Source organism: Orbicella faveolata, unplaced genomic scaffold (genome assembly GCF_042242905.1).
Source record: "Orbicella faveolata isolate gen_17 unplaced genomic scaffold, um_ofav_v1 contig_3, whole genome shotgun sequence".
Lineage (NCBI taxonomy): Eukaryota > Metazoa > Cnidaria > Anthozoa > Scleractinia > Merulinidae > Orbicella > Orbicella faveolata.
Window position 1 is genome coordinate 2,190,001 of NW_028301558.1, and position 10,636 is coordinate 2,200,636.

The following is a 10,636-nucleotide window of genomic DNA, read 5'->3' on the forward strand; positions in this document are numbered from 1 at the left end:
AAACAGTGTAAACAAGCAACTGGAAGTCATGATAAGATTCTTGGTGGAAAGTCTATGATATTAATTGGTGACCCAGCTCAGCTACCACCTGTAGCTGATAAGCCACTATATCATTCAAAACCATCTAGTGATGTTGGAGAGCAAGGCTACCAAGCATACAAAATGTTTGATAAAGTAGTCAAACTAACTGTCAACCAGCGTGTACAAGGCACATGCCCTGAACAAGTGCAGTTTAGAGAATTATTGTCACGACTTCGCAAGGGACAGTCCACTGTCCAGGATTGGAGATTACTGCTTACCAGACAGCCATCAAATGTGTCTAAATTGAATGAATTTGAATCTGCCACAAGGTTATTTTATAGTAATGAACAAGTTGCTAATTATAACCATGACCAGCTGAATAAACTTGAGCACCCTGTTGTTTGCATCAATGCTCGCCATTCATCTTCTCTTGCTAAAAATGCCAGCCCAGATGACATGTCCGGACTGGAACCAGTAGTATTTTTAGCGAAGACAGCAAAAGTCATGTTGACTATGAATCTATGGTCACATGTTGGTCTCTGTAATGGAGCCACAGGAACACTACGTCATATCATTTATGACAATAATCATTGCCCACCAAACTTACCTGTTGCTGTTATCATTGAATTTGATAACTATAGAGGTCCTGCTTTCATAGATTCTCACCCTTCGTGTGTTCCCATATGCCCTGTGACAGTTTCGTTACAGTCAGGCAATAGTTTACATGAGAGGCAACAACTACCACTTAGACTTGCTTGGGCTCTTACAATTCACAAGAGTCAAGGTCTCACCCTACCAAAAGCTTGGATAGATATTGGTAAAACCGAAAAATCACCTGGTATAACTTATGTTGCACTTAGCAGAGTTCAAAATCTTTCATCTTGTGTTATTGAACCCATGACTTTTGAAAGATTATCAGTTTTGAAGTCTTCTAGAAACTTAAAATTCAGACAAGAAGAGGAAGAAAGGCTAGACTATTTGGCAGAAACCACAGCCGCTGCATTTAATCATTGAACGAACTCATCGGTTCTATAATCAACTTGAATAAGCAGTAAAGTGTCTTTCAACAAACAAGAAAAAGGTGATCATACTCACCAATACAAACAAACATACATGTAAACATCTTCAAAATGTGAATTGTTTTAACATTTAGCAGTAAAAAACAAAACTAATTTCTAGAAAAGCAATTACAGTAAGTGATATTATATACACTTAACAGTAAGTTTGGCAACAGCTTATTTTCAGCTTGTTTTATTTCTTTTCCCGTACCTCATCAGAGTACAGACAGACTACAGAAATGGACCAGAAAAATCCTGAAGCAACAAGCAGTGAAGGTAAGCCAGGACAAATCATCTAAAATAAAAACACACTTCACAGTAACAATTTAATAATTTATTATATTTCATTTGCAACACATTGAATTATTAAAGGTTTTCTCCACACACTTAACTAAACGCAGCTAACCGTTAACTTAATACTTAGCAAAAAAATGAAATGATGCTTAAGTTGTTTTTATTTCATTGCAGAGAAACCTGATCAAATAATTGGTTACATACACAATGTATCTCCCATAAAAGAAGGCAACTTCTTCGACTTTCAAGTACAGTCAAAAGAAAAATACTTAAGAGGAGTTTGTTTGGCCCCTGCCAAGAGAGACCTTTTCCAGTCAGTACAAGATGGTGGCAGCCCTGTGAAAATAAAAAGATTTCGCATAGACCAAAAGAGCAACACAGATGACTTGCTCATGAGTGCTAATGTCGAAGTCCAACAGCTTACAGCATCACCATTTCCAAAAGTTGACATCCCCAGCAACTTCGACCTAGGAATGCTGAAAACCATTGCTGCAGGTCAACTGATAACAGTCAAAGCAAAGGTTACTTCTCTACTAGAACCTAAAATACTCCAGACAAGTAGAGGAACTTTAAAAATGCTAGAAGGGCAAATTGTAGACACAAAAGGTTACTCTAAGATAGTATTTTGGGAGAAATTTTGTGAGCAAGTAGAAGAAGGCATGACATACATTTTTGAGAATGTACGAGTAAAGAAAGATGCCCTTACTAAGCAACTATACATAAATACTGCCAAAAGTGGCACTGCCATTAAGCAAACAGAGCCACATACTGATATTTTAGCTTTAGCACCGAGATTAACTGATGATTCTATCACTGCTACTGTGGAAGGATCTGTAGCAGGTGTAATTTCAACGTCCACATACGTGGCCTGTATAAAATGCAATAAGAAGATCGAACATGATGACAACTCAGACATTATTACTTGTAGTAATTGTAATATGCAACAGATGAAAGACTTTTGTCCCAGTCAGTATTATGCTCAAGTATTTTTCCTAACCACACTAAAGAAGGAAAAGTTGTCTCTTACACTTTTTAACAAAGTCATCTCGCAATTGTTTAACACAGAGGGTCTGACTGATCCTTCTAAGCATGACTTCGTTAAACTGTTACTGGCCTTAAACAACATTGTAGTTACCTACAATAAGCGTACCAAAGCAGTGACCCAAATTGTCCGACCAAATATATAGTCAATTTCCATCTTGACAAGCTATAGTTGACCTATACATGATAAGGCCCTTTGTTCATTACATGTTGCGTTAGGCAGTGTCACTCATCCTTCTAAAGATCAACACCAAGCTGTTACTAGCCTTGAAAAAAACATTGTATTTACCTACAATAAGAAAGTAACTTAAACTGTCAGACCAAATATATAGTCCTGATTAGTTCACCTATAGACGATAAGGCCCGTTGTTCATTGCATATTGACCTATACAAAACAGTACAGTTCACCTATACAAAACAACACTGTTCATTACATGTTGCGTTGAAATAAACGAATATGTTCCTTTTTACTCTTACAAGCATTTATATGTTCAAAGTACATGTAACCATGTTGTTTAAGAAATAAAATAAGTTATATTTTTGTTGCAGTTCCCATTGTCATATTGACATACAAACACGCTACTAACGGCAGCACTCACTTCTCATTGAGAACTCCTAGTTCGTTCTTGCGTAATTTGTTTTTCCTTTGCGTACGCAAATTAGTTTATACCTCTTTTCGTCCTTTTGTTTAGTCTTTTTTTGCGTCAATTTAGGTGTTTATTCCTTTCTGTCAGTTTTCTCGCCCTCGTTAGCGTTTCTTTGCTGTTTCATCTTCATTAGCGCCTTTCTAAGTTTCTATAGTTTTATTTTCCGCATGTCCTAGCGTATTTTCCATATCATAGCTTTGCAGTACAGTTTTGGGAGAGTTCATTTTGGTCCGCGCTTAGCGCAGTTCTATTTAGCTTTCGTGCTAGTCTCTTCGCGTCATTCGCAGTCCGTTTCACAACAGTTTTCTCTGGCCGAAACGATTTTCAATACACGCTGTTTGTATCCACGCTATTTGCATCTACGCCGCTCGTATGCACACTCTTTGTACCACGCCGTTATGATTTGTGGAGTTGTTTATTAAAGGCCAAGAGAGTTTTTTACGCTTATTGCAGTTTCATCGTTGAAAATTGTTGGTGACATGTCGTTTCGTCATGCGCTTTAGCCGGAAGCAGCTTACAGATCCCGTCGCCCGGCGAGTTGGAACACGCGTGCGACAACCAAACCGTTCGCTGGATTTTGAGGCGTCTAACCTGGAAACACTTCGTTTAAAGAAAAATTCAAGGTCTGGTCACCTATCTACCGTAACAGCCATTTCCAATGAAATTTCTGGCTTGCTTACTGATGATCATAATCTTCAGGAGGTTAAGGAGAAGCTTCCTTACTTGGACAACGCTTTTGAAAGATTCAAGAGGTCCATCGCGACTACGTCGGAGAAATTCTGGATGAGAACGCCATTATTGAGGGTCAACGCTATCTTGAAGACAAAGAGAGAAAGGTTCGTGTGTTCCGTCAGGAGATCGTCGACTGGATAATTAATATTGAACACAAGCTATTAGCTGAATCGCTTCAAGTAGATTCGGCGGTGAATCCCGAGGATTCAATTAGTTGTGCTGGCACACCAATTCCTTCAGGTGCTTCCAAGGTTTCAAATCATTCAAGTCGAGCAAGTTCACGTGGTGGCCGTGCTTCATCAGTTGCAGCCGCGAGAGCCAAAGAAGCCGCAAGAATTGCCGAGTTAAAAGCCGAAATTTCTATGCTCGAAAAGCGCCAAACACTCGAAGAGAAAATGTTTCGTTTGCAGCAGGAAGAATTACGCCTTAACCTCGAAGCCGAAATGGTCAAGACAACAGCTAAGGAGAGGGTCTACGCAGCAATGACCTCCCCTTCTCTACCGGAGGTAAAGCCTTTAAAATTGGAGACAGAGCTCCAGGATCAGGATCCCCCTCGTACCAGCCCCCGCGCGAAAAGGTCCTTTCCAGGCGAGGTGCACCACCCACGCCAGGGCGTGTCCATGGATTCTGTTCCTTACGGCCAGTTTGATTATCAAGCGTGTACAGTCGGCGAGGATCTGAGAAAGGAAACGATTGGTTTGCAGCGGCAACAGACTGCTCTTCAGTTTCAGCAGAATAGAATAATGGAATTGCTAGCGCATAATCAGAATAGGAACAAACTTCTGCAGCCCCGTTTTCCTGTGTTTGACGGAAACCCTATTGAATACCGCACCTTCGTTCGCGCTTTTGAAAATTTGGTTGAATCCAGAACATTTATCAGTACTGATAGACTCTATTACCTCGAGCAGTTCACCGCAGGGGACGTTAAGGAACTTGTGAGATCCTGTCATCATTTTCCAGCGGAAGAAGGTTACGATGAGGCTCGTAGGCTTTTGAGAAGGAAGTATGGTGACGATTATCGCATAGCATCCGCTTACGAGATGAAGGCCCTCGATTGGCCGAGCATAAAGACAGAAGATGGTGTGGCTTTGAATCGTTTTTCAGTCTTTCTCGCAAGTTGCAAGAACGCATTGGCAGGTAGCCAGTACATTTCTAAGTTTGATCAGCCAGGAAACATTCAAAAGTTGGTGCTCAAGATTCCTTACAGCATGAGAGAAAGATGGCGTCGCTTAGCTGATGACATCATGGACAGACAGTTAAGGCCAGTACAGTTCAGTGACTTCGTTGCCTTTGTTGATCGCGAAGCAAGAATACTAACCAACCCAGTCTTTGGCAAGATATCCGATACCGTAAGATCGGCGCCTGGTCAGCGGTCCTCTGGTGGCAAGACATCCAATCCCAAGAACCTCAGTCTCTTAGCACATGTAGACGATAGTGAAGGTCCTACCAGTGAGACGGTTCCGCAGGGTGTAAAGGAGCCAAGTCAACGCGCCGATGGAGAGCAGGGACCTCAGACTCGCAAGGTTGAGCTATCTGGAATCGATCAGGGTCCCTCACAAGGGAAAAATCGGTGTCTCTATTGTAGCAGAAACCACGCCCTTGAGGATTGTCAGTCATTGCGGTGGAAACCCTACCAAGGGAGAATTCAATTCCTATTGTCCAAAAAGCTGTGCTTTGGATGTTTATCCACCGAACATGTCGCAAAGTTTTGCCCGCAGAGGAAAAATTGCAAGATTTCGAACTGTAAAGGACGGCATCCTACTGTTTTACATACAAGCCCTCGTGAGAGACCAGCTGTCGACGTTGGAGTGGGTACGGAGGACGTAATCAGCACTCGAGTTTGTAGTCACGTGGTAAAAACGGGCACCAGTGCTAACAGTGAGACTTCGGGAGAGGGTCGTAGGACAGGCATGGCCGTAATACCAGTTAGAGTGAGAGCGAAAGATAGTGATAAGAGCGTCATCGAGATCATCGAGACGAGATCCCGACTGAGTACGCTGCACGTTCGGAAAATTGGCTAGCAGATGTTCCAAAGCTCTCGGAGTTTGCTGTGAGTCGCTGTTAGCCAGAGGATTTTGGTCCCGTTAAATCCAGTCAGCTGCATCACTTCTCTGATGCCTCAGAAGCTGCTTATGGCTCAGTGACTTACCTTCGACTGGTCAGCCATGAGGACCGAGTTCATTGTTCCTTCCTGTTTGGAAAATCACGCGTTGCTCCTTTGAAAGCTATTTCTGTTCCTCATTTAGAGCTCTCGGCCGCAACCGTTTCTGTGCGACAAGACAAGATGCTCAAGGAAGAGCTGGAGATTCCTCCTAATTGCGAATCCGTGTTTTGGTCAGACAGCATGTCAGTGCTTCGTTATGTGAAGAACGAAAGTACGCGTTTCCACACGTTTGTTGCCAATCGGGTTGCCGTACTACGAGAGGGCTCAAATCCAGATCAGTGGCGCTATGTGGAAGGTGTAGCGAATCCTGGAGATTGCGCTTCAAGAGCGTTGACTGCCAATGCATTGTTGAGCTGCCAAAGATGGTTACTGGGGCCGGAGTTTCTCTGGAAGTCAGAAGAAGATTGGCCTAGGAACCCCTCATCGCTTGGATGTCTTCAAGACGGAGACCCGGAAGTGGAACGCGGAAAATTCCCCTCGCAATTCATGGCCCCTTGGTAGAGTGGTAGAAGTCTTCGCCGACAAGAAAGGTTTGGTGCGCCGTACCAGGGTGAAAGTAAAAGGAGCAGTTTTGGAGAGGCCAATTGACAAGCTTTGCTTGCTGATAGAAGCTTGAACTTTCCCTTTGGAGTTATTTTCTGTGCAATTTTCTGAATTCAGGAGAAGAGAACATTAAGAACTCTTAGAAAGACACTTAGATCTTTAATTGTTTAATTTAAGTGCCTCGCGTGTGCTCCTCACTTATGGGGCCGGTATGTAAGATCCAAGTGTAACATTTTTTCTATTATTCGTTCTTGCGTAATTTGTTTTTCCTTTGCGTACGCAAATTAGTTTATACTTCTTTTCGTCCTTTTGTTTAGTCTTTTTTTGCGTCAATTTAGGTGTTTATTCCTTTCTGTCAGTTTTCTCGCCCTCGTTAGCGTTTCTTTGCTGTTTCATCTTCATTAGCGCCTTTCTAAGTTTCTATAGTTTTATTTTCCGCATGTCCTAGCGTATTTTCCATATCATAGCTTTGCAGTACAGTTTTGGGGCAGTTCATTTTGGTCCGCGCTTAGCGCAGTTCTATTTAGCTTTCGTGCTAGTCTCTTCGCGTCATTCGCAGTCCGTTTCACAACAGTTTTCTCTGGCCGAAACAATTTTCAATCCACGCTGTTTGTATCCACGCTATTTGCATCTACGCCGCTCGTATGCGCACTCTTTGTACCACGCCGTTTTGATTTGTGGAGTTGTTTATTAAAGGCCAAGAGAGTTTTTTACGCTTATTGCAGTTTCAGTGAACATTTTTGTATTTTAGTTTGCTACTTTTTCAACGCAAAATGAAACCGGTCTAGATGACGGTCTAGATGGGAAAATCTAGACCGCGGTCAATATCGATTGCAGCCAATCAAATTCGTGAATTCGGTAGTTCCCAGTCCTTGTGAGACACAGCCATATAATAAAACTGGCTAAAATACTTTCGTTCACTTCAATAGTCCTTTAAATCATACTCAGCAGTCAATAATGAATGATCTAAAACTTCTCGAGCATCATAAAAAGCAGTTTTACTCTCTAGCCTGACTTTTAATCACCGAAAATAGTTGTGGCCGGTAAAAGATTGCAAAATAACAGAGCCATCGTTAATGAAATGATGAAAGCTAATCTTCAAGAAATGATGCCCGCGTATATATATTAAACTATAAACACGAGATGGGTTGGAAGAAAAAAACCCCGAGACACAGTTGATTGTTTGCAGAACTTTCGAGAATTCTCCCATCTCCCTGAGTGTTAAGATGAGGATATGTAAACACACAAAAAGTCTTCCATTGCTTTTATAAAATATTTCTCCAAAATACCCGCAAATTGAAAACGTACACAACCGTGTTTACATAACTTCATCTAAACACACCTATCGACCAATGAACGCGCATTTAGTAGCTTAGTTATTTTATAATGCGAACCCTAGTAGATAAATACGTACATCACCACAACGAAAAAAATCTACGCTTGTTTTGTAGACTTCGAATAAGATTCGACTCAGATTGGCATACGGACTTCTATTTAAGTTATTGCAAATTAATGTCTGTGGCTGTTTTTCAGGTTAAAAAAGCTACGGGCTTGTATTTAAACGCTATACTACATATACCATAAAAATTGGCCAAAATCGATTACGACCTTTTTCATACGCATGAGGATTACGCCAAGAATGTAATCTGAGCCCGTTACTGTTGAACCTCTTTATTAATCACGTACCATTATATTTTGAAAAAACTTTATCTAACCCCGTTGTTCTACCAAAAGGCGTAAAATTAAATTCATTTTTATATGCGGACGATTTAGTCATATTGTCAAGATCGAAAACAGAATAGTGGAGAATACAGAAGAATACGGGAGAATACGGGGTAATACAGGGGAATAGAAGAGAATACAAGAGAATACAGGGGAATACAGGGAATACAGGGGAATACAAGAGAATACAGGGGACTACAAGGGAATACAAGAGAATACAAGAGAACACAAGGGAATACAAGAGAATACAAGGGAATACAGGGGAATACAAGAGAATACAGGGGAATACTGGAGAATACAAGAGAATACAGGGGACTACAAGGGAATACAAGGGGATACAAGAGAACACAAGGGAATACAAGAGAATACAAGAGAACACAAGGGAATACAAGAGAATACAAGGGAATAAAAGAAAATACAAGGGAATACAAGGGAATACAGGAGAATAGAAGAGAATACAAGGGAATACAGGGAAATACAAGAGAATACAAGAGAATACAAGAGAATACAAGAGAATACAAGAGAATACAGGGGAATACAAGAGAATACATCGGAATACAGGAGAATACAAGAGAATACAAGAGAATACAGGGGAATACAGGAGAATACAAGAGAATACAAGGGAATACGGGAGAATACAAGGGAATACAGTGGAATATACAAGAGAATACAGGGGAATACAAGAGAATGCAAGGGAATACAAGGGAACACAAGGGAATACAAGGGAATACAGGAGAATACAGGGGAATATAGGAGAATACAAGAGAATACAAGGGGATACAAGAGAATACAAGGGAATACAAGGGAGTACAAGGGAATACAAAGGAACACAATGGAATACAGGGGAATACAGGAGAATACAGTGGAATACAGGAGAATACAAGAGAATACAAGGGAATACAAGAGAATACAAGGGAATACAAGGGAATACAAGAGAATACAAGGGAATACAGGAGAATACAAGAGAATACAAGGGAATACAAGAGAATATAAGGGAATACAGGAGAATACAAGGGAATACAGGGGAATACAAGACAATACAAAGGAATACAAGAGAATACAAAGGAATACAAGAGAATACAGGAGAATTCAAGAGAATACAGGGGAATGCAAGAGAATACAGAGGAATACAAGAGAATACAAGAGAATACAGGGGAATGCAAGAGAATAAAGGGGAATACAAGAGAATAAAGGGGAATACAAGAGAATGCAGAGGAATACAAGAGAATACAAAGGAATGCAAGAGAACAGAGGAGAACACAAGAGAATACAGGGGAACACAAAAGAATACAGGGGAATACAAGAGAATACATTATAGAGAAGTTTTAAATACACTACAATAAGGGATACATGAAGTACTTAGGGCTATGGTTTCTTGACGCGTTTAACTCGGACGATTACGCGGGAATGTTGAGATGGCCAAGTGGATGACGAGTTTGCCTCGTGGTGGCACAAAAGAGTTTCCAGCACTTAGATTTTGATGGGTCGTTATAACTAGGTTCAGAACGACCTTAAATTTTTGAAAATTTAACGTGGCTTTTAACCCTATCTACAGAATTTTTTAAACTTTCCCAAAAGTTGCGTCTTACCATGCTTATCAAAACTGATAATATAAAAAAAATCACCATGCCGTTTTTGAATTATAAGCCCCTAAAGCTGTAATTAAGGGTGTTTTTAGGAGGTCATACTGTTGCTATGGCGACCTATTGTGTCACGAAAATGATAACATTGTAGCAAAGAGTGGTTATAAGAGGGTGGTAAAGGGGGGTATAGATCACGTTTCACGGAAAATAAAGCAGCCCTTTCACAATTCACGAAAAATACAACATTGGCATTTCACGCTTCACGGAAAATAAAAGAGATCGTTTTGGAAAATCACGGTTCACGGCGACTATGGGAATCACGATTCACGAGGAAAAAAATGGCTATTTCACATTTCACAGGAAATAAAAATGGCCGATCATGGGTCACGAAAATACCCTTTACCACCTTCTTATAACGACCCATCAAAATCTAAGTGTTGGAAACTGTTTTGAGCCACTTAAGATAGGGTAATCATTCATGGCTTTGAGCGCGCAAGTGTTATGTTTTGAATGCTGTTTTTGCATTCGCTTTCACACCCAGTCTTCTCAAACTTATTACATGTAATAACCAATGATTATTATATGGCTGTGTCTCACAAGGACTGGGAACTACCGAATTTACGAATTTGATTGGCTGAAATCGATATTGAAAGCGGTCTAGATTTTCCCACCTAGACCGGCATCTGGACCGGTTACATTTTGCGGTAAAAAACTTGCTAACTAAAATGCAAAAGTGTTGACTATTTTCTTTTAACAATATTTATCTATGGAAGTGCCAAAAAGCCTGATGAGAAAAAAAAGTAAAGAGGACAAGCAAACTTTGGCAGAATT

At 40.7% G+C, this 10,636-nt stretch overlaps 2 protein-coding genes across 2 annotated transcripts in view; both read left to right on the forward strand.

Moving 5' to 3' along the window:
• LOC149106042 (ATP-dependent DNA helicase PIF1-like) overlaps positions 1-1,189 on the forward strand; it is a 5,953-nt gene extending 4,764 nt beyond the window's left edge. Inside the window, exon 1 of the mRNA XM_089298031.1 lies at positions 1-1,189. This exon is cut by the window's left edge and continues 4,764 nt beyond it. Within this exon, the coding sequence (XP_089154157.1) occupies positions 1-1,035 (1,035 nt within the window). The 3' untranslated portion in view covers positions 1,036-1,189.
• The window catches only part of LOC149106041 (uncharacterized), a 7,773-nt gene extending 4,811 nt beyond the window's left edge, over positions 1-2,962 (forward strand). Inside the window, exons 2-3 of the mRNA XM_089298032.1 lie at positions 1,299-1,355; positions 1,548-2,962. Of these exons, the coding sequence (XP_089154158.1) occupies positions 1,319-1,355; positions 1,548-2,560 (1,050 nt within the window). The 5' untranslated portion in view covers positions 1,299-1,318 and the 3' untranslated portion in view covers positions 2,561-2,962. The remainder of the gene's footprint in view (positions 1-1,298; positions 1,356-1,547) is intronic.
• The last annotated feature ends 7,674 nt before the right edge of the window (positions 2,963-10,636 follow it).